Genomic DNA, 25,145 nt, shown 5'->3' on the forward strand with positions numbered 1-25,145 from the left:
AGATGAAGGAGACCCAGCAGAAGAACCTGCAGAACTGGAGATATGTACACTATTCAGCATCTGTGTGGGACACTGGTTGGGAAGCTCTAGGAGCAGTATGAAGTGTTAGCCCCTCCTCCTTACTGCAGGCAGAAGAGACACCCCGCACCTCATTAGCACTCCTTCGTGCACTTTGTATTGTACAAAGGGAGTTCATCTTCCCATTCCACCTGTGCTAGCTATGAAAAAGAACTATAGAAGACAAATGAAGGAGAAAACTTCCTCCTGCAGCTTCTAGGTAAAGCAGCAAGGTCTGCGATGCTGCTTGTTAGTACATGAAAGCTCACATTAGAATTCACAGTAACAAAGTCTCCATATTAGCAGTACATATCCGCAGTGATTTTAATAGCACAGCTTCTGACTCTTACAATGTAGGATCTGACATAAGAAGACAGTAATTTCTTTATTAGCTACAAATATAAATTATACCTGGATTTTCTTTTTTTTTTTTAAGATTAAAAAAAGTACCATGCATTCTGTCTTCCAAAGTCAGAATCACAAGGGAAAAGATGATAACCATTTGAAAGCTGCATAGATTATACAAATAGATCATTTCCACGTAACATGAAATGGCGAGTCATTAAAAGTAAGACTTCTCCGAAACTGTTCAAATGATTGTCACTGCCAAATGTTCCAACACAAGTTGCATCCGGAGCCCTTGGAAAGTGGTACATCCTCCTCCATCATTTCACTCCCGTTCTCATACACAGAGTTTCCCAGAAACATTTAATGCGCAGGAGACTCCGTGGCGTATTTTTGTTTTGGGGTTGTTGTTGGGTTTTTTTATTTGTTTTTCCTTCCACATAAGCCATTACAGTCTATTTATTCTTTGCTTTCTCCTTTCTGGTGCGCTGCAAGCACTGCACTTGTTACCCCTCTGTTTGCCTCCCCCTTTTTCTGCCACGTAACTGTTCAAGCACAACAACCAGATTTTGTCCTTTTGGCCGGTTTGTAGTCAGTAATGTCTACAGTCTGCGGTGGCCCCTCAGCTTTCTGCCGTACGATTATTGGTACAACCATGTCAAACACAGTTTCAAAGAGGTAGTCCACCTTATATCCTGTTTTTGCACTGGTCTCAAAGCACATTTTCTCAGCTGCTGGAACATCCTTCTCATCCAGCATTTTGTATTTCAGTATCTTCTTATAGAGCGCAATGGCATCTTCCATGCGGACTTGCTTTCGCACCTTCGAGCTGCAGCCAGCAACGGCCTTCTCAGGTCTGTTCTCATCAGGCGGCGAAGCACAGTCATCGCTGAGGTCCACTTTATTCCCAACGATAGCAAAGATGCAGTCAGCACTGGCACTGTCCGTCAGCGCCAGGAACCTGTCCTCCAGCTCCACCAGGCTCTGCAGGCTGTTCACGTCATATGTCAGGATGACGGCGGCTGCTCCTCTGCAGTACATAGATCCCAGGCCATGGAACTGCTCCCGTCCTGGCAAAGGTTTAAATGCAACATAAGTTAGCGTACAGGAAGCTGCATTACTGAACAAGTTTAAAAGTTTCGGAAAACTTAAGCTAATTTCACACGATGGTTAGTTTTTTTCCACTTTCTTTTCCTTAAGAATGCAACAGTGGCACAGAGCAGCTCAGCTCAATGCACACTAATTCAGAGCAAGAAATCTGTAAAGACGAGCAATAATGAAAGAGTGGCAAAGCAATCACAGTTGCAAGAAGAAAAAGAAAAACAAAAAAAATTGCGTATTAGTTCATGTCCCATGAATGACCGCCTTGCTCACATCCACATGTCCCATTTCATCTATCCAGCCATTTATAAACACAAAGTAAGTTCTGTTGTGTTGAACTCTGCTAGAATTCTTAACTAAACTTGATATATGCTTTCCAAGCACATAGAGTTTGAAAACTTGGATCAAAATTAGCAATTCACTTCTCGGATTTTGAGAGTTGGTGGCAGCCTTGGCTGCAGCAACAACGAGATAGTGGAGTTCAGGATCTTGCGGTCTCGTTTAATATCTTCATCAATTACCTGTATGAAGGGACAGAGCATACCCTCTGCAAGTTTGCTGATGATACAGAGCAAGGAGGCATGGCTGAATGGCAGCACAGCCTTCTGGTGTGTCAGCAAGACTAGACAGTTGGGCAAAGAGGAACTTAATGAGGTCCAATAAGGCAAGTGTTGAGTCCTACACCTGGGAGGAATAACCCCACAAATCCATACAAGTTAGGGGCTGACCTGCTGGAAAAGAGCTCTGCAGAAAAGGACTTGAGTGTCCCGGTGTACAACAGGTTGGCCATGAGCCAGCAGCGTGCCCTTGAGACCAAGAAGGCCAATGGGATCCTGGGATGCATTACAAAGAGCACGGCCAGAAGGCTGAGGGAGGTGATCCTCCCCCTCTACTCTGTGCTGGTGAGGCCACATCTGGAGCACTGTGTCCAGTTCCAGGCTCCCTGGTTCAAGAAAGATGGGGAACTGCTGGAGAGAGCCCAGTGGGAGTCTACAAGGGCCTTGAACATCTCTCTTATGAGGAAAGGCTGAGAGACCTGGGGCTGTTCAGCCCAGAGCAGAGGAGGCAGAGGGGATCTTATCAACACTTACAAATATCTAAAAGGCAGTGGTGAAGTGGAGGGGGCTAGGCTCTTTTCAGTGATGCCCAGCGACAGGACAAAGGGCAACAGGCACAAACAGGAACACAGGAAGTTCCATCAGAATGTGAAAGAGAACTTCTTCCTTCTGAGGGTGACAGAGCACTGGAACAGTCCAGAGAGGCTGTGGAGTCTCCTTCTCTGGAGATACTCAAAACCTGCCTGGACATTTTCTGTGCAACCTGCTCTAGGGAACCTGCTTTAGCAGAGGCTTGGACTAGATGATCTCCAGAGGTTCCTCCCAACTCCTACAGTTCTGTGATTGTGATTTTGCAAGCAGTTTAGACCTGTGCTACTCATCCCCATTTCTTACATACACTGGCTTTAAAGGAAGAGACTGCTGGTCTTTAGTATATGGCATGGTATATATCTGTCCCACCATAAGTACTTGTACTTTTTTAGTGCATTAAATGCAACAAAATGAATCCTAATTTCACTTTAACCATAATTTACTTTTCAATTTACTTGTCTTGATCATCACTCAATAACTGATAATTAATAGCAAAATGTTTCTTCCTCCTCATCATTCAGTGAGTATCTTAACAGCACTTCCAGCTAAGCCTTGCTGGTCTCCTTCAGAGCTGTTTCTTGGAAGACAAAACTGGGAAGGAATCAGTGTTCATCAGTAGTTGCAAAGGGACTATGGGAATGAGAGGCAAGACAGTGTTTTCCTTTCCTACAGGGAACTGCAACTTTCCCTATACATCAACAGCATATGGAATTTTGCTCCAGCACCTTCACTTTTCTTCCCAAAACTTGATGAAGAAAAAGATCAAATGCACCATATTTCAAACAGCCATCAGGGCCAACCTTCGGTCACTACCACACAGAACTGTGACTAAACAAAGAAAAGGAGACAGCCAAGAACATGGCTCCAACTACACTCTTTCAAACATTAATCATCATAATGGATCGACTCTTTTCACACAACCTCTTCGCACAGATGAGGATGCTCAGAAATATGAAAGCCTTTGTGTGAGTAAAAACAGTGGAATCTTTCAGGCTGGTGAATGACCAAAAAAGAGTATAAATGGATGTCTATAAATTCATGTGTAGGCGCTATTACTTTCTCTTAATGCAGAAAATGAGGATATCTCAGGGAAAAAAAAAAAAAAAAGCATACATGTAGTTAAATACTTTAAAATACTTCCTTACACAGTGAATAATAGGAAATTACTGTCATATGATATTTCAGCGGTCAACAGTTCAATGAACGGCGTTCAGGAAAGCGTTAGGCTTTCCTGAGGTTATAAGTTTCTCCATAAGTTTATGGAGAACTGCATCTAGGCAATTTTGTGTAACTTCAAATTTGTTTTCCTCCAGCAAAAAGAAGTTCTTTAACCCAGAACGTGGAAAGCAGAAAAGAGGCTGAAAAAGAAAACGAAAGAGATGCTCTTGCTTGGTAAGGGCGAGGCAGATGGGGGGTGTAGGGGAGGTCACTGCTCTCCCACTCTTCACTCGAATCCCACGTCCACATTTGTGCTTTCAGTCGCACTACAGCTGAGTCTTTAGAAGCCTCCTATTTTTCAGCAGAAGTCTCTGCCGTGACCTACTTTGTTTTCCTCAAAATCCCGATTATACTGTGGTCTGGAAGCCACAATGGAACATACATTCTCCCTGTTCTCCCACTTGAGATGCCTAAGCTATAAAATCCAGCCCCCAAAATCATTTGCTACAGCAACTGAATAGTAGAACAATACTATTGCTTGTTTTATACAATTTGTATGCTAATCTTATCTTGTACAGCATAATATAAACTATGACACAATTACATTCTAACTACAAACTGACTGTTTCTACAACTAGCATATTGTTGAAAAGGGGGGGGGGGAAGCAAAAGGAAGAATTTGCTTTGCATAAGGGATTAATTATATCAGAGGAATTATGGGCAGTCTTTCTCACTCACCCACACAACACAATCTACATAAACATGCAGAAAAATGTGTAACTCATTTCTGCTGCACAGTCTCCTCGTACACATGGCTTGCAGCACTCAAGGGCTGGAACACTCTTGTAGGCAGAACATCCCCAGAACCGCCCAAAGCATTTAAATTAGTGTCTTAGCTATTCTCAAGGTGTCAGTCAGTATAATAAAAGTCAAAATAGCATCAGACATAATGCGAAAAATCTTAATGCACAGAGTCACAGAATCGTAGGGCTTGGAAGAGACTTCTGAGAATCATCAAGTCCAATCCCCTGCTAAAGCAGTCAGCCACCCCTTCTTAGGGCTGGTTATTTCTTGGTCTGGAACCAACAGGTCCCACTCCAACATGTCTTTTTACACAGTCAACTCACTTAAACAGTAAACACCGACTCCAAGAATTAAGCAATTTCACCACTGCAAAGAAAGAAGAGCAAGAGAGAAGACTGGTGGAATGATATCAAATAATTACAATCAAAGGAATTGCAAGTACAACCAAATCAACCACAACGGAATAATAACAGGGAAACTTTTAAAGCCAAGCAACCAAAATTAATTTCCATTTTTCGTTTTCATTTTCACATTTTGCCTTATTTACAGCAGTTTAACAACCCCTGTAGGCATATTATTATCTGAAGCAGCATTTGTATTTCAGAGGCTCTTCCAGCAAGTACACGTGGTGGAGGCATCACACACCCACGACCAACACAGCCAAGGAGCACTTTCAAAATCCAAACTGACTTCAGTACCACAAAGTTCATAAGGAATCTGTGGGAGAAAGAAGGGAAAAGCAGACCTCGAAGGAGGCCAGGCTGAGAAATAAGCAAGGCTCAATTTGAAGACTGCTAAGAGCTGAGGTAGAGGCCCAGGCTTAGCCAGCCAGCCTCTCACAGCACCCTGCCTGCTGCTCCTTGGGTGAGAGCCTAAGCAGCCTCTGAAGTGCTGCTGATGTTTGAGAGGGCAGAAGATATCCTCCAGACAGATCTGAAGCCGTTTCTCATCTACCACCTCTTCAAAGGCTTTCACTGCACCTTCTAAAGCAATGCAACTTCCCACACATACTCCCAAGAAATCCTCCACTGGAAGAACAAGTTTGAAATCTCTCAGTGTTAAGCACACAGAAGAATGCAAAGCAGTCTGTTACCTTAGGTCTTGAGGGAATAAAACACCACAAAAAAAAAGTGATGTTGTTATTCTGATGGCAAAGTCTGGAAGGAGCCTGAGTTTCTGAAGTAAATACGTAGAGTGGAAAAGTAGGCAAACGTGAGAGGCAGAAGCACATTAGTACTGTATCTAAAATTAACAAGAGTGCAAAACTGTCAAGAAAGTTTTGGGGACGGTCCACAGAATCAGATCTCTTCCAGGGCTTTTCACTGTAGTTTAAGCAGGATTATAATCTAAACAGAAGTTGAGAGGAATTAACACAAACATAAGGTATCCATTAGGTTTTCCCTTTTGATTTCTAATTCTTTTTTCAAAGAGGGTCTGAATCCGAGCATGTACAAAGTGAGACAGGAATTGTGCCCTAAGGAGATAACCAAGACAGGAAAAAAGAAAAAAAAAAAAAAAAAAAGAAAGTATGATACCCACAAGACAGCTCAGAGAACAGCACCAGAAAGAAATGAGGATTCAGCTGCAGTGAGAAGAAGGTTCAAAGGGTGACCCTGACGCCAGTGAGTTGCTTCTGCAGGACCATCCGTGTGATCACAAGTCTAGACAAAAAAGATCCTTCTTTACAAAACACATTTCCTTTTGTTTGCAGATAGAGCAGTAAAGTTATGACCCTTTAAATGACATTAGGGGAAACAATTTGGCTAGAAACCGAGATTTCTGTTTGTGCACGTACACTAAGCTATATGCAGACTATCAAAAAACAAGCAATAATGTCCTTGAAGGTTTCAGGAAAATTCCCCTGTCAACAAGCGACCTGAGCTGTAGAGTTCTAACACTGATGAAGTTAAAGTTCTTCACTTCTCGTTCAATACTGAAATTTATTCCTTCTAGGCAGTTTTATCACATTTCCCTTGAAGTCGGGAACTTTATTAAGACGAACTGGACTGTGCTTGTGGTTACCTGGGATAAAAGTAAAGCTCTCCATCACAAAGGATTAGCATGGAGGACATAAGTAGGAATTAGTGGAAACAAATGAGTCTGAAAACAGTGGATAGCTCAATTTTTACATACCCAAAAGCTGTTTGAATACATGATTTCCCGATCCATTTGAAATGCCAACATTTGGTTTTGCTCCCAGACAAAATACCCTATAGAATAAAAGTCTTTGGGGGAAAAAAAAAAAACAAAAAAACAATCGGAACAAAAACATGAAGCCACTGAATGTTGAGTAACCAGAACATTCATTTAAGCTCCACCTTTACCTAGCAGAATACATTCACAGTGTTATATTATAGAACATAATTGTGCGTATGGAAGCTTCAGAACACAACACAACAGACCTCACACTCTACTGAAAATCAAGATGCATTTATTTTGTTACTACTCATTGCTCAGAAGTTAATCAACATTCAAGGTGTGAACTGTGTCCTACTTCAGGAGCTACTATTTAAGTTATTAAGTTGAAGTATGGATACCTCAGCCAAAAAAGAACATAATTTAAACACGGGAAATTACAGATCTTAATACCCAAAGGGTCTCACTTTCATCTTGCAAAGTAGAAAGAGTTACGTGGGGAAGAAGAAAAGAACAGCCGCGTTGGTTGCGTGAACAAAGAACAAAGGAAAATTATTCAATACATCTCTGAAGAAAACCCACCAAAACCAAACAGCCAAGAAAGAGATCTCAACGTAGAATGACTGGGACAAGCCTACTGCATCTCCAAATGTAACTTACTCTAATTGCTAAAGTCAGATATTTGTCTCATATTAAAGGAAGACTTAAGAAGACAAGAAGAGTCGCCCTTATACCTTAAATCTCTACATGGGTTGGACTCAATGATCCTTATTGGTCCCTTCCAACTTGGGATATTCTACGATTCTATGCTCTATGTTTTTGACTTAAAGACAAACATCAAATTCTGAAAGAGTCTGAGGTTACAAATATCCTGCAAACATCCCCACTCTATAAATACAAATCATTTTAGGCCTGTAAAGCTCTCTTTCTGCACAACAGCCATTGGGTGTGAGCAAGAAAGCCACATGAGCAGGAGCAACCACTCACCTCTTACTTCGGCAAGACAAGAAATTGGGATCATGATATCTGGGTGATCTCAGTGTCAAAATCTTGAAGGAAGACAAAACTGCCCTGGCTCTACTCAGATGATGAAATGGTATGTTAATCATAGTGCATATACAACACTCCTTTAGCGTGTGAATTCTAAAAGACACCTTTCTAGTTTACAACTATAAAAAAAAAAAAAAAACACTTCTCTTTCTGCAAGAGAGTAACCGCTCAGGCACTGTTTTTGGTGTCTGGTCTTTACTAAGTTATTTTCACACTTAAATGACTTAGGAGACAAGGTTCAGCATCAGAAACCATACAGTCAGCACATGGGAGTTTGCAGCCGCTGTCACCCTGAGGTATTCATAGACGACAAGTTTGTGATGTTCAAGGTGTGACTGGGTCTGAGCAATAGCTCAGAGATGGGGGAAAAGGCTCCCTCACTGTAACCTGGGCCTTGTTAATGGATCTGCTGCAAAAGAGGAGGCCGGACAGCCCTGAGTGCATGGGACATTGCCCTCACATCAAGTATCAGCACAGCAGCCTGGAGATGCTGCCAAGGAAAATGCTGCTCCTGGTTGCTGCAGGAAGGATTTGTGCAGCCACTTCGGAGCTTACAGGTGTAGCGTTCCTTACCTCGGCACCACAGACACACCAAAAATAATTCTTGCTGGCTGACTATATTCAAAAGAATCGTTAAGAAAATGAATGGTAAGTTTTGGTTCGCTATTTGCCTGCTGTTTGCAGGCTATATGAAAAGAAAATTGCAATATCTGTATAAAAGCAATAACTCCTCCATGCTTCAGAGATGCCCATGCTCAGATGAAATACTGATGAACTCATTCATGAATCTTTACGTTAAAAAGTATGTGAAAGTGATAGGTGTACAACTGCATTCTGTTTTTCTCTTAATTGCTTACAGATTACATTTTCATTATTCTGCAAAGAGGTTAGGATCAGCTGAGATGTAGTGACTACTTGCATCTATTACTAATAAGGAGATAGAATAATTGAATAAGTGCTATTTATTGCTACAGTAACAGTAAACAAAATGATTCAAGGGAAAGAACACCTCTCCTATGAGGACCAGCTGAGAGAGCTAGGGGTGTTCAGTACATTCTATAACTAAATAATATTAATTCATTTAATCAAAAACGGCTATAACCTGATTTCTTTGCCTACTTCTTCCTCCTCCCCTTTAAATATAATAACTAAAAATAACTGGTACACCATAAATAACTTCTGCAGCACATGTTTCAGAAGAGATGGTCAAATACGAAACAGGTACAAGATTTTGCCCTAAAATTGTAGCCATGTCACATACCTTCTAGAACGGGAACATTCTCTTAAGAGGATTAATAATTTTATAATATTAACATTTCTTATATTTCTTTAGAGATTCAGGTTCACTCCTAGCCTTTTACAAAGGAAAGTCACCTTACCAGCAAGCTAAAACAAACAATAGCAGCAACTGTGCTTAATTTGTTTCTCTTCTTACGGTTTCCATGCAGTAAAAGTGCTCGTAACTGTATTTTGGCTTTGTTTCCTTTTTTACTACATGCACACAGAGTGATAATAGCACAGCCACTCCCATGACAGCCCTCACCAGCTGGGGAACTGTCACCTCCATCCTTCTGAGGACAGCACTTCCTCCTCAAGACTGAAATGTGCCAACTGGTCAAGCAGTTTCAATCAACTGATTAATGGCTACTAAAACATCAACTCGATTAGCATTTCAGAAGTGATACTGTGCCACATAATTCACATAAAACAATTATTTCAAAGAAGTTCACTTAAATGGCCCTTTTATTGTTAGGGCAAATAACACAGTGGAAAGGACGTGGAAAACCACATCCACATAGTGCACCCTGAGTCGCATGCCCTAAGGAGCCAGTTAATAATCTACCAGATCATCTGAGTTTCGGCTGAAGATGATGTCTTGTTGCAACAAAAAGGCACGCACAAAAATCCACTTAATAAAAATATCAAAAAAGAAAAAAATGTTAACTTTTGCTACAGGGTTAGTTTTATTTAGTACCCTCTGAGGTTATCTTTCTAGATGCTCACTAGCAGAAGCTCCAAAATAAATGCCTAGTCTAACATTTTTCTGTTATGCTAAAGAAATGACTCAAAAGACACGAGCTTAACTCACAGCACACCTTTGAAGAATCAACAACAGAAAATAATGGGTAAAAGTTTGCTCTGGATTGTTGCTAGGTTTTGGGGACTTTTCTGTTTTGGTTTTGTCATGGTTTCATGATTTTCGGTTATTGGTATTCCACATCATAACATTATGTAGTGGATGTACCTAGTTCTCAGAAGAGAAGGACTACCACAGTCCCCACAGTACTTTTCCCCTCTGTTACCATTTTCCAGCCGGAGGGAAAAGATAAAAGCTCGCAGTACAAAAACTTGCAGATCACGAGACCTCGTCCCTTTTTCCGCCGTCTCTCATCTTGGCAGCACATTGCTCTCCAGCCGTCTTATCGTCGGTAGTAGAGTAAGGCCTACCTTGATTTTGGGACGTTCTCTCTCTCTGTATTGGATTTATCAGCTTAAATTGTAATTATATTGTATTATAGTATGTTGTTTTGCATTCCGATATCTTATTTAGTAAATTAGTTTGTTTCTCCTCAGATTGTTGCCGCTGTTCTTTGCTCTCGGGGCCATCTCCTTACCCTTTTCCCTTTTTCCCTTTTCCCGGGGTGTGGGCCCATGGATCCCCCGTCCCCTTCGTCACGGAACCGGGCCGAATGCCCGTAAACCGTTGGTTTGTTTGTTGTTTTTTTTTTGACAGTTAACAGTGTGACAGGAAGAAATGAGATCTGAAGTAAAAGCTTCTTATTCTAAAGGCAGCTAAAAGTGGGTGCCTAGCAGCTTACATCTGTGCAGCGCAATCCACCATTATATCCCTCAGAGTACGCTAAGTCACAGAAGTATTAAAAAAGCTGATTAAATCCTCTCATCCACACCTCAGATATAATAAACATCACTCAGTCATCTTTTCAATTCTTGTATTACTCAGTCATATTATTCAGTTTCAGCCAGGAACTCAACCCAGCCTTGAAAATTTTCATTCCATAACTGGCAATGAGGACTTCCATTTACTGGTTCCCAAAGACAGAGCTATTGCACACATGCATAGGAGGGAAGAGATGGAGCTAACAAAGGAGAGAGGAAAGAAAAAGATTCACAGAGTAAAGTCAGAGATAAGTAAACGTAATCCCCGTTTGAGTCTCATCTCCTGCATAACAATAATGATAGAATTTCACTAGCCCTCACGTTGTGATGGAGGAAGAATTTGTATTTCATAAACCAGCCAAAGAAGTTAATATCCCACAAATTAACCTGCTATATTTCAGCTTTCAGACTGAATTTTTTTTTTTAAGAAGTTCAGGAAACACCCTCTTCCAAAAAAAAAATGTACCTTCCTGTATTACTCTACAACCAAGGCCACAGAACAGTGTCATTAAGGCTGCGTGGTCACTTAAATCCTTCACAGCTTTCTTCGCCCTCTACACTTCATAAACTTCTCAGAATAGCTCTTGGGCTCCAGGACACCACAAAATATCAAGAGTTCAGTTTGCCATCTGCTACAAGGTCGATGGACTTTGTAAGAAATACATACTGTTGCCTGAACAAAATCTAGATTGGTCATCAACTTGCAGCCTTCACTTGCAACCTTATGTATTTGTTTAGGCTGCCTATTTTTGTACAGAGGCTTACAAGTTGAGTGTCTTTGGACTAAGTGCACGTTCATGATATCACGCTAGGAAGGCCTTCACCAGCCAAAGGAACTGCACAGCTCCTATAAAAAGGATAAACGCTATCAGAGAAAATCTCTCTTCTCTAAAAGATTTAGACCCGGAAATGATTTCAACTTTTCTGGGGCAAAATGGAATCGGTTCTCATGAACACATACAAAATTATTCTTGTAGCTGATGAGAGTAAATGAAAACTTAGCCTTCTATTAATATAGCCAAGTCCAAGCTTCTGATCTCACAAGAATTTTAATTTCAAAATCAAAGTCCCCATAGACAGATCAATTTTCTGCATGCTTTTTACCCAAAGATTTAAATTTAAATCATAAGTTATTATAGCACAAAACATTACATAGAAGAATGTTCTTAACTGTAGTATTCAGCATGCTTTTTGCCAACAAAAACTTTGGGTAGCCCTGCAAAAACAGCCATATTTGCAGCTAAAGATCCCACTGACACCTCTATCACTGCATGTAACTTTTTCATTTATCTAGACAAGCCTTATTTTCTGAAGCCACTCATTTGATTTACTTCTCTTGATCTGTGTTTAGTCTTAAAGTGAAGAAAAGAACCCCAGAAGCTTTGAGCAGCTCACATATTTTCAGCTGTCTGGAAGCACAGTGCCTTGTAAATGAAAAATAGAATTGACCTTGCCCTGCCAGCCCAGCAAGCATATCTTGAGTGTATCTGCAATACAAACTAGAAAAGAAAAAAAAAGCCTGCAGTATTTATCTGTTTCTCTACAAAAATGGGATGTTTCAGAGGAAGACTTTTCAGCTAAACATTGAAGTCTGGCAAAAGAAATGAGGCAATGCCAGATTTTTGCAACATTATCATTGCATCTAAAAGGGAACACTCTACCAACTCCATCAGTACCACCCTGCTAAAACTGGGGTGGAGCACATGAGAACAAAAATTAGGAACCTCTGTACAGCTGTACTAAAGCACGAGCAGGACAGCAAGGTTGAAGTTAGAAATTTGACTTTGAGTAAGTGAACTGTAAGCATCAATGTAAAATTCCTTTATGTTTAAAAGACAATTTCAAATTGCTACTTAACAAAAGAACTGGTCATTTTGCAAATGACCTTCTTAAAGGAAGGCTTGATTAAAAAAGCAAACCATCAGGAGGAAAAAAAAAAAAAAAAAAACCACAGCAAAGGACACAAGGAGGCCAGTTACATAGGGGGGTGTGGAACCACTCCGGCCATGCAAGACAGCCCTGGGTTGTGCAAGAAGTCCTTTCTGCATAAAACCCTCTGGAGTGCTGCTTTGTCACCTCAAAGAAATGTCACTCCAGCAGAAGAGCAATTCATTTGCCACAGGATTCATTCTAAAAGTAGCTTGTTTTCCTTCCCAGTACCTGAAAACTGATACTTTTTCCTTACAACTGCTTCCCGCAGAGGAACAGGCACCACAGATCACCCCACCTCTGTGTGTAGAGTTTGGTACCAGCTCCTTATCTGCAGAAAGGAGATCTTCAGAACCCACAATCCCTCTCAATGTTTGCTCTCCAAAAGGAGAAGGTGGTCCTTAGCTCAGGCAGGAATGCACGGCTGGGTTTGTTTTAGCACAGCTCAGGGACCTGGAGGTCACTCCACACACGTTGGGTATTTCATATTGCTCAACAAGGAGCTGGCAAGTCAACTTGGCTTCCAATTCGCTCAAGCAAACATTGATACAGGTGTGATATTTAAAACAATAATCAGAGTTGGGTCGGGTTAATTGAGATCACCCTCCTTTTCAATTAAATCAAAAAGCCATCTGAACCCCTATTAGCTCTCTGGGAAGACAGTTAGCAAGTCGGTGTCTGCCTATTCCCTCACAGATGAGAAATGCTTCCTGTTTTTCTTCATTTTTATTCCTGTTTTAAGTTCACCTGGGTTATTCAGCCTTCTCATTAGATACTTTGCTTTTGCCTTAGTTCTTTTTACAACCTGTTTTTTAATCTTCAAAATTCCCCATAAAGTTTTTTGTTCTTTTGTTGTTGTTGTTGTTTTTTTTGTTTTGTTTTGTTTTTGAAGAGTAACCACATACACACCAAGTCGCTACAGTATGATACATCATACCATTTTTTGAGTGAGGAAATACCATAAACTTAACAAATATGTGTTAATTAAGGACAGCAGCACCACCCACAGCATGGCTTTGTTTGGGACAGACACTGGCACCCTGGAGCATATAGAAAGGGATGCTTTTGCCCTGAATACATTGGCCACGGTTTCTTTTGGAGATGAAATTACTTACCAAATCATATCTGAACAGTACCTCAAGCATTACTTCCATAAATCTTTTATCCTACCTGTGCATTTCCAAGTTCATTGGGAATAGGCAACAGAAAGAAGAGGGCTAAAATATTTCCTTATGAATGAGCTTTTACAATCAAAAATTAGTGCAAGACAGCAGCTGAATTCCAGTAGTCACAACTGTTCACCACTGGGGAAAATAAATAAATAAATAAAAAACATTAAAATTCTGAAAAAATAGAGAGACCAGGCTTCATTTAAAAAAAAAAAATCGCATTTGGGGGCTGACATTCCTTTTTGTCAGTAGTGACCTTCTGCATCACATGTTGTAACACTGAGAAATGATTCCTGCACACATGAGTAAGACAATTGTCTGAGCCGCATGAGGAAGCTGTGGTTATCAGATCAACAGCAGGCATCCAAAGATGGCCTGCCCCAGCACATACTTGATATTACCTCTTATTTCAGGTGAAATTAAACCCCACTGTAGTAGATAATTGTATGTTAGCTCCTGGTTTCTAGCACTTAAGATTGATTTTTTTATTTACTGATTCAGTGGTTGGCAACCCTGCCCATGGCAGGAGGATGGAACTAGATCACCTTTGAGGTCCTTTCCAACCCAAGCCATTCTATGATTCTATTCTTCAAATTGCCTTTGCTAGCAATTTGAAAAACGTTAAAGTCTTGCTAAATGGGTAGAAGTAGAATGATTCTGGAAAGCGAATAAAAATCAACTCTTTTTTAAAATGATAAACTCATATTAGTAACAGGGGACATAAGCCTAGTCTCACTCAACAGTCATGCTCTTCATTATTTGTTTCAATTCAACATCAGTTCATTTTCAGGTAGATTCTCAACTAAGAACATATGCAACTCATTCATGCAGAATTTATCCTCAAGAAAACTACAACTGCTCCTACCCACCACCAGCTTCCGTTCAGCTGAATTCTTCCTCACCAGATGTCTCTGGATAGCTGCTGCTCATCAGGAGCAGGAGAAGTCCCAGTGACCCAAAGGGCTATCCTCAGCAAGCACCAAAAACAGGGCTGTGCCAGACAGCTGCCTCCTGGCTCCTATGGGAGAGGCTCACCGCATTCAGATAACCTTTATCACAGGGCACGAGGCTTCTGCTCTCAGAACACATGCTGGTGAAGATGTGGCTTTGCATTTCCAGCACTTCTTCCTTCTAGTTCCACTTCAGGCTTCTCTGTCTGGACTCATCAGAGCATATTTAGTACTCACTGTGAGGAGACATTAATTAAAGAAACAAAAAGCATAAAACAGGTACACTAAAAACTGATTTTTTCTTATTAATGTTACCCAGCCTGGAACAATGGGAGTAACACTAAAAACTTTTTTTCACTTTAAAGTAGATGAGGCAGCATCTCCAGGTTAAAGAGAAGAGGCTACATCTAGTCCATGGCCACTGGGCCTCCAATGTTTAACAGAAACCAAGAAGTTGAGCAGGATGACACGGCAAGGGCACAGAATGTTAAAAGAGGAAAGGAGATAAGGGGAACAATAGGAGCATGATACATAGAGCTATCTGCTGTGGGAGGGAAAGCTGACGGCCTACAGAAAGTCTGATAGAGTGCTTGTTCTCATAAAAATAAAAATAAGAAGCAATTATATGGTCACGGGCCAGGGAGGGGTGAGTGGTCCAAGACATTTTCAGTACCACTAAAGATTTATTTTTAAGTAAGCAACAGCCTTTAACACCTTCTCAGAGAGGATGAAAAAAAAAAAAAGCAAGCCTCATTACACCAGTTATTTTTTAAAATGTGTCCCACTTGCGCTGACCCAAGAGATTTGATGATCCCTTTTACAAAGCTTGGAAGGTGATGACTCAACTGCGTAGAGCTCTCTTTGCTTGTTTTGTGGTTGGTTTTTTTAAATCCATAAACCACTATAGATTCTGTCACAACTCCGCTTTTTGGTGTTTTGTTTTTTTTAGATGAAAGAAAATGTTTGCTGTCTTTGAGAGCAAAAAGCAGCAGAAGAAATGGAAACAAATAACAAACTAAAAACCCCCTAAAATATAACCAAGAGCCTTCTTTCTTTCTAACTTCAGCAGTTAATGAGAGAGTAACAACAGATTTGTACACGCAGATGACAGACATCACTTTGAAGAACAGAAAGTGAACTTTGAGAACTGCCACTGCATAAAGTGTCGCAAGGTGCAGCCAGACAGGGAAGTCGGGCAGCCCAAACCCCTGGGGACACGGGAGGAGAGCTCCATGAAGGTCAATTCAACCAGGACACAACACCAGGTGTGCACGTTTTTACACTGCTGTCGCTTGGTGCACTGGGAACGTGACCGTAAGCAGGTATCCAGAGTTGGTTGACTCCATGTAAAGGAATTATTACATATTTCAGACATTTCTTTGCTTTTAGAGGTTGTTTCAATGTGCTTAACTTTTTCTTCACATCTTTCATGAGGTGTACTACACTTCATTTACCTTGCCTCACCTAACAAGCTGTTTCTTTGAGATGTCTAGTTAACATTTTTACAGGAACAACATTTGCCTGAAAGCCTAAGCCATCCTTTCCTTTACAAATATAATTAAGAGAAGAATAAAATCTCAAATATTTAAACATCTACAGATGAATAATTCATATGACTGAAAGTTCTTCAGTAGTCATCAGCTGCAAATGGTAAAACAAATACGTCCTTGCTATTTCAGCAGTACTAAACCATTACTTTTAAACAAAGTACACAAGAGCAGCTGGATGACTGGAAAACACCTTTTCTCTGTATTTTGTTCTTAAGTACAAAAACCGTGGTTAGGAATATTAAATCACATAATGAATTACAGAAAGAAATGCCATTGGATCAACTGAGGACAGGAGAGGCTGAGGGAACAGGGAGTATTTGTACCAGATACTTTTTACTGAACAAAATTATTCCAGTCTTAAACTCATTAACCTGCAGACCAGGAAAAAAAAAAAAAAAAAAAAAAACAATGATGGTATTCTCTGTAGTTGAGGACATGATGAGTTATTCTCATGACAGAAAAAAAGAAGCATCTAAAAGAGCTGAAGCAGTGGGGAGAGGTGGGCTCTCACTGATAACAAACAGAAAGAACCTGAAAGCACAGAAGCATTAATTCACAGGAAGACAGTTTCTGACTTTAATCAGTTTGAGTATTGGAAGTTATAAACAATTCTCCTGGAATCCTGTACATGAAGTTTCCACCACATTACAAACTAGACTGAGATGTATTTTTCCTCTAATGAACTTGCTGAAAAGGAAGAAGTTCAATAGACATTTTTGTCCTTTTGCTTTATAAATATAAAACAGTAATAAACTGGAGCTCAGACAGGTCTTCAGACTGTCAGCAGAATCCTTCCATGACCGGCTCCTCAATTGCCCATTCAAAGGCAACTTCAACTCTAGTCAGCTTCCGAAGAGATGGGACAGATACAGCTGAATATTTATTCACATCTAATGATCTACCTCCCCTTAAAAACAACGTTAAGAGGATCTCTTCTGGATTTGTTTTTTCCATACCAAAATAGCTTAATAGTGTTAGAAACATCTTGTATACGCTTATTGAGTTGGCTGTCCTAAGAGATATTGACCTCAATCTCCTGTGCTGAATGGAGCCTGGCAATTTGCTTACATGGACAGTTTTGGTCGAATCTAGAGGGGGAAAAAAAAAATAATTCATTTCCTTTGACCACCTCTGCTCTCAGCAGAACTACTTGGATAAACTAAGTTTAATCACCAAGTTCAAATCTCATTTTCTAGAACTGCACATCTGCATATCAAGTTACGTACTGTAACAAGAGCAAAGCAGGGAAAGTAATTTATAAAAGTTTGACATCTAATGATCTTATCTCAGGATGTTCTGCACAATGTTCCCCTGAAAGAAATCTAATCAGTCAGACTTGGGAGACAACTATGACTCTTTTTATTCCATAATTTCTAACAGCTCCAAATGTATCCACCACAGACTCAGTATCTTTCCTTATGGAGACCCAAATAAAGGTTACTTGTTTAGATGTTTTGCAACACTACAGCATGACTCAGACAAGGAATGACCAAGTTCACCTTCAGTTCAGCAGTGAAACAATGCCATAGGAAAAATCTCCTGGAAGCTCACATGGCTACAGGCTTCAACACAAGACCGTACCAAACAACTGTTTTGCACCAGACAACTAAACTATGATATGTAATTGCAGTGTGAAGTAAAAATACGCAAATTAGCTCAACTACCAGGAGCAGCTCAGCCAAAGCAGTGTCAAACTGACTGTGAGCCTCCCTAGGTTTGAGATTTGTGCACCACAGCGTGTACCTAAGTGTAGGATGAAACAAGAAGAGCATTCAACATACACAAGTGCTCAAATGGGAAAGCTACAGAACTAACAACTAGTTGGCTAACCTGCACCACGCTCAAAGTAGTTGGAAAGCTATGGAACTAACGAGTTGCCTACCCATACTTTAAACACCCACTGTAACCTTCCTTCTGAAGGAAAGAAGACTACATAGTCAAGAGAAGACAACACCACAATCCAGACTGCCTAAGTTCAGGTACCTAAACATACAATACTAATTTTAAGTAACTATTTGTTTTTCATTCTGGTGCCTGGTACCTCAGAAATGACCAGAACTGTACAAAGTAACTCTACTTGATGCACATTCACCTGTATGTTACAACAAACTAAGGTTTCTGCTGCTCTACATACCACTATTTACCCAGCTGAAGAGAGAATTATGCAAGGGGAAAAAAGCATCCCTTAATGTTTCATCCCCGTGTCCTCCCCTCCACCCTAACACTGTTGAAATAGGCAGCACAGGCATGCAGATGACCGATATTAAGCTCAAAATGAAGAGCATAATAGGGCATTAGTAATTTGCTTTATTGCACAGAATAGCTATTTAAGCCTTTGTGCATCCCCAACTAGTAGACTAATTTACTGAAGCAAATAACTCAGTTTGTGGACATCCTTCTGAAATTTTCTCCAATGTTTCCCACCATACTTCTGATCCACCAGGAAGATGAATTTTCATACATTTGAAATTTCATTTCCATTGCCTGTCTAGCCATTTCTCTCTTACGCCACTCTCTCTCTCACAGATTTTGTTGGTATTGTCATGAAGCAGACAGTATCACTTAAATTTCACCTTTCAGCCATCAATTCAGTTTTGACAGCGATATCTGTGAAATGCACCTCTTACTTCAGTAAGCAGGGAAGGAAGGATGCAATGCCAGAGACACAAGCTCTTCATTATGAAGATTCTTGTACTGCTCCAACCTAGGATCTGGGGCTTTAAAACATGGGCTTGTACAAATTCATATATATCAGGCAAAGCCAAGAAGCAAAATTTTCAGGTAAAAACAAGAACACGGGCCATGCTCCACAGACTGGACATGAATACGTACTTGTTCTCTAACACTCAGCCTCACTTCAGCCCAAATCAGAAAACAAAGACAACATCTTTTGTTACAGAAGTTGAGGTGGTACCAAGGACTCTAACACTGCAAACCTCAGCTACTGCTCAATGAACATGAGCAATGTAGTGGCACAACACAACACAGCTTTAGCCAGGCACAAAGCTCAGGTTACCGATGCAATGTGAAGAGTCTCCTTGAACCATAAAGTCATTTCCCACTTTGGCTAGACCAGTGGAGTCACATTGCCTGCTATTATTAAATACCGCATGCAAAGCATGCATTTAACGTGGGAGTCTGAATACAAAAGTTACCACAGAGGTTCAGACATGACATTCATCTTGGCCTGTATCAAACACACTGAACAAAACAAATGGCTTACCCTCCCCAACAACTTGCCACCCAGGAGTCTGTACTAGAAATAAACACTAGAAACAAAATTGCTCCTTCAATAAAGTGAGATAGCCGTAGCTGAGTAAACAAAGTGTGTTAATTTTATCTCCCACTTCTTGTTGTTTTTGTCCCCCCCACCACCACCCCCCCCCAGTTCCTCGTCATTAGGTATTTCCAAATTTTTACTGAATTTGCGCACAAAAGCACTTTCTTCCAGCAGCAGTGAATTTGTCGCCTTTGACTTCACTTGCATACCCTTATGTTCTTACCTTGGGGGACATGAAAAATAGAAGCTCCTTCATGACTTTCTCTGCACAGTTCGTAATTTCTTCACATTTTTAAAATCACCTTCCAAGTTACTCTTCTCAAACAAGATTCATTTCAGAAAAAATCCCCTAGTGCAATGTTTCACAACAACAAAATGATGCTTCTATGGATGTTTTGAAAGCTACACCTTCATTCCTGCTTCTGAACCTGCTTCATAGGTTCTAGATACAGAGCAGTACTCCTCACTAAAAGACCCGTGATGCTCAAGATACTTTTTGAGGTGCTATCTCCTACATCCCTCCAACAAACAACCTCCTCCAACATACCTCATTGCATGTTGATCAAGATCTACTCTCAACTGCTACTGTCACCCTACCCCCAGTGCAGCAAGGCTTTTCTCCTGCCTCAGGGTCACCTTCAGCTTTGATTAACCTAAGTAACCACCTCATCTGTAATTTCTTCTCTCCCCTCCATTTCCAAAAGCGAGAAACAGCAGAATATAGAACAGAGTTGCTAATGTCAATCTTCCTCCTTGTAAAGAAAAGACATGTTTTAATTCTACTGTTTTGTTTCAGCATGACAGAGGACCACAGTTCCTTCTTAACTACAGCCAATTTTCAAGTTGTTCACACCAAGTAACTTTAGCCTCTGGGGCAGCAGGGAGACCAAACTATCTGGGCTAGTCCTGTACTCCAAAGGAGTGAGTCACACACCAACCTATGTTCCTCCTGAGAACTTCACCAGTCTCCTGCTCCCTGGGAGAAAAACGTGCAGAAGGAAGCGCACATCTACACAGAAAGAAGAATCAAAGTCCAGAGGCACAAAGACTGAATGAGGGAGGAACCTGATACTAGTCCACTACAGCTAAACTCTACCTCCCTGGTAGCTGAATACTCACAGAAGAAGTGAAATCAATTCTCCCATTCAGACAGCTGGCTTAAGATGTGAGGAGGGAAATAAAGGAATTTTGCTTTTCCAGTTAACTTTTATGTTTCCTCTTTATCATGCTGCGTGACTCTCTGTTGGTAAATTCAAAAGGCAGCTTGTCTTAAAATGCAATCATTTCATTCACAAAGTGAATTTTATGGCATACTTGTGATTAATTTACTGGTCTGCTGCTTTGATCCAAGACACCAAAACAGGAGACACTGATAACTAACAGTTAAAAAATCTTGCTTCTGGGAGCATCACTAATTTGTTAGATGAACAAGCATCAAGTTAAAGAGACCAAAAATTAACACACAAATGAGTTCTTCTTTCTGAAATATTAAGGCATCAGAAAATGCACCTGAAAACACTCCCATAGAATTGTTATTCTTATAGTCCATGCACTTTTAAAAGCAGAGCAGGGCTGAGGCCACCAGAACTTTAGGATACGTTTGCAGTATCAGAGATAAAAGGCTACATACTAGCTCAGCGCTGCATGCCACTGACACCCAGCAGGAAGTTTTGGATTACTTTGTAACTGCTGTCACCACTGTCCACAAAATGTTATAGATATATATAAACATATATAAACACACATATATACATGCACACATCCTTTGACGTCCTTGAGTCTCCAACCTCCAATTCTTTCGCAGGAGGAACTTATTCTGGATGACGTTGTTGCTGAAGTTTCTTGGTTATGAAAATTATTTCTTCAGTCATGCCACTAGGAAGGTCTCAAAGCATACACTCGAGTGCCTTAGTGACAACGTCTGTATCTAGCAGAATTGTTCTCTAAAATGCACCACAAGTTCACAGTTTCTCCGTTGGTGGTTTTTTTTTTTTCATATAGTTTAAGCACATAGTTTTGTTTGGTTTTGTTTTCTAAATTCTTTTCAATTAATTGACTCAAACAGAAAATATAATTTGTAGCATCCACTCCAAGAAAACAGCCACACTGGGTCAGACACAAGGCCATCTAGCCAAGCCTCTGACAATGGAGAAAACAGCCAAGAGCAGACGGCTAGAAGGAGCATCAAGAACAAGGCAAACAATTCTTCTCTCAGGTACTCTTCCATGTGTAGCTTATTTGCCTCCATGTGTAGCTTATTTGCCTCCTTGAGTTGGATGCAATATCCAAACGACTTTTCTTAATCATCAGATCAGAAAACTGGAAATGTTGAATTATTTACTGGGAGCATTTACATTAAAAAGAAAAAAATCAAGTCTGACAACTTCTGCACACCCATTTTACAAGGCTTGCGGATAAGAATATGAAAGATATAGATTAGACTAAGAAGCTGATCTTTCCAGGATAAGGATGGGTGTGAACACAGAGCCAAGAGAACACTCCCATCTAGAATAGTTCATTTGCTCTTCAGACTTAACTTGGCAGAATGTGCACATTTCCAGGACTTACTGAGCAGTAACAATACAGCAGCATACACTCTAAACCTTTTAGCACAGTTTTAATAATTTCGGGGAAAAAATGAGAGATATTTCTGAATAATAGATCAAGAAGTAATGCAAGATCAACAGTGATTAGTAAAACTGATACATATGTTAAATAATTCAGATCAGCACTCCAACTGTTGTAGTATTAACATCCACATATACTTAACCCTCAATCCATCACTGCTACTGTGGATAAACTCATCTATCACTCAAGTGGTCTTTTCCAACTTTAATGATTCTATGATTCTATTCTATGAAGCCTACTACTGTCAAAAAAAAAAAGTTTCATTGTATTAAGGCTTACCTTGTTACAGCCAGCTGCCTAATCCATATCAGAATAACAACTGTCCAAATAGAACATAAAATAGAGAACTTATATGTAGGTAACTGCTCAAAATAGCATTGATAAAAGAAAAGAAAAAACAACCACAACATTCACATATGGAATACAATGTGAACTACGAAAATTAGACCATGCACTTACAGAATCACCAAGGTTGGAAAAGACCTCCAAGATCATCCAGTCCAACCATTCACTTACCACCAATATTTCCCCACAAGCCATGTCCCTTAGTACAAGGGAGACATTACATGTTATAAGTACATACAAGTACAGTTAACTTTGTATAACTGTACATTTTGCTGGAGCACTGAGCTAATGCAGCAGTTACAGCCAAGCACCCCCTCATTTTCTAGTCCTAATTTTCTCAATTACTATGTGTTCAAGTAAGCGTAACAGAACGCTGGAACACTGCAGGGCTAAGACAGACATCTGGTGTTGGCACTCAGTATTCAGGAAGGTAAGACAGGTGCAAATATTGAACTGTAATTCTCTCACATTGTGGTGCTAAAGTATTTCTAATCTCCTAGATGATCTTTTATTTCTGGAACTTCTACCCTTCTGCAGGAACACAAGTCACCAGTGAGACCACCCGAGAGCCAGCACCTCTAGAAGGCAAGGGAAAGGACAGCAGGCTCAACACTAATTCCCAGCAAGAGAGGAGAGTGGGGACCACGCATTACGGCATTCCCAGTGCTGGATGCTTTTCAACTGGCTCTGCCTATGTGGACTCAGAAGTCCTGCTGAGGATCGGGAAACTGCAGGAGCACTCACCGTGGGGTGTGAGGGAACCCCGACTGCCAGGAAGCAACCAGCTCTGACCTAGTGCTCCAAGCAAGAAGCCACCTGGGTGCTTCACCTGGCTGGCTGAAAGGAAGCTCGGGGGATCCTCCGGCTTCTTGCTCCAGCCTCAGCTATACTATATAATAATACACTGCAAAATTATATAAGTTTTAAAAAAAAAAGGCAGATCATCATAAAGGAAATCCTCTTGGTGAGACGGGTCTTCAGTGGAGCTACTGGTAGAGAGCTTTCATCACAGTAATAGACTAAGAAACGCAAAAACTAAAGCCCAAGTAGCCAGATTTCCTACACGTCTCCTCCTCGCCCTCCAAAAAGTCTCCACGCAACTCTTCAGCAGTTTCGCTCCCCCTCTTCCTCCTTCTCAGCTCCTGGCACAGGAAAAGCCATGTTGGACTAGACTGTGACACGAAGTGACACAGCAAGCGAACTTCCCTCCCCAGCGTCCCCGAGAGGCACATGGAACACCGCAGGGCTGCAGAACGTGTCAGCTGCGTTCCTCCCGTTGCCGGTGAGGAACCGTCTCGGGCGGGCAACGGAGCCCTGCCCCTGCAGCCTCTGCAAGCCGAGGTCGGGGCGTATAGGAGAAAGTCCATCCCGCCCACACAGCCCCTCGGCCCACCTGCCGTGTCCCAGATGGAGATGTTGTACGGCCCCCACTGCTTCAGGTAGAAGGCGCCGCCGACCGTGCTGACGGTGTCCTGGAAGCGCCGCTCCATGTAGCGGTGCAGCAGCGACGTCTTGCCCACGTTCATGTCCCCCAGCAGGACCACCTTCCCGTCCGGCTTCTTCATCGCGCCGCCGGGCCCCGGAAGCGGCGGGACGAGGACGGCCGCGCCACGGGCAGCACCGACTCGGGGCTCCGCCGGAGCCGCCGCCGCGATCCGGCCCCACTGCGCGGCCGCCCTCGCTGCTCCTCCCACTCCCCCCGGCCCGGCCCGGCCCGGCCCCGCTCCTCCCCCGGCCGGCACCAGGGGGAGGGACGCGGGCGGGAGTTGCGCGGGCCCGGGCCTCAGGCTCGACCCGGCCCGGCCGGGGATTGCGTTGCCCGGCGGGGAGCGACGGGCCGCGGTGTCCTGCAGGCCTTCGGCCAGCTGCCGTAACTCAGCCCCGCTCCAGCCTGGGGGCACAGCTGCAGCCACCGCATCCCCACAGAGCCAGACAGCCCCTCCTGAACCGGCCCTCCTCCTGCCAGCAACTCAGAAAACTTCCTGAGAGGACGTGGTGGGAGTGGGGGTGCGGGGAGAGCGGCCGGAGGGAAGCAGCTGTCAGAGTACGCTGAAGAGTTACTACACGATCAGCTGCTGATCTTCTCCAGGTTCCACTCTTTCGAATGGCAGGCACCGTGCAGAAAGAGAAAGCAGGAAGCCCGTACCAGCAGAGGGATCCTCGTTGTGTGCGCTCCTACCTCATGCACTGATTTACTGTCCACATAATAAAAACAGACCTAAAAGCTTAAGTATGATTATTGATTTACAGCAGTGCTTCCGCTACTAAGTCATAGCGGTTGGAGCACTTAAAATAATCATCTCTGTATTTTAGCAAGGTTCTGCTGTACTTGAGTTGCTACTGATGTACCGCTGAAATGTAGCTCTTTCTGGTGTTAAGAACAGATATCAATAGCTTCTAACAGTGATACAGAAGAGTTAGGACAGAAAACAGATGCAGTAGCAGTTTTTTAGTTAATAATAAATAACATGTACTACAAAAAAGAGAACACAGTGCCCTTAACAGATGTTTTCTGCAGTGTCTTGAAACAGAGACCTGTATCCCTGCACTTTTGAGCTTGTGTGTTTCAGGCTAACAGGAGTCAGTCGGGGTGAGGA

At 41.7% G+C, this 25,145-nt stretch overlaps 1 protein-coding gene and 1 long non-coding RNA gene across 2 annotated transcripts; both read right to left on the reverse strand.

The window, feature by feature from the left end:
* RAB20 (RAB20, member RAS oncogene family) lies at nt 355-24,239 on the reverse strand. The gene is made up of 2 exons (XM_021415229.1): nt 23,942-24,239; nt 355-1,472 (listed from the first exon to the last, which is right to left on the reverse strand). Exons 1-2 carry the CDS (start codon nt 24,111-24,113, stop codon nt 952-954), a joined length of 693 nt encoding a protein of 230 aa, XP_021270904.1. The 5' UTR covers nt 24,114-24,239; the 3' UTR covers nt 355-951.
* LOC110407483 lies at nt 13,452-14,832 on the reverse strand. Its single transcript, XR_002443911.1, has 2 exons — nt 14,698-14,832; nt 13,452-13,930 (listed from the first exon to the last, which is right to left on the reverse strand). It is a non-coding gene; the product is annotated as an uncharacterized LOC110407483 (long non-coding RNA).

This window comes from Numida meleagris, chromosome 1, assembly GCF_002078875.1.
Source record: "Numida meleagris isolate 19003 breed g44 Domestic line chromosome 1, NumMel1.0, whole genome shotgun sequence".
NCBI classification, from domain to species: domain Eukaryota; kingdom Metazoa; phylum Chordata; class Aves; order Galliformes; family Numididae; genus Numida; species Numida meleagris.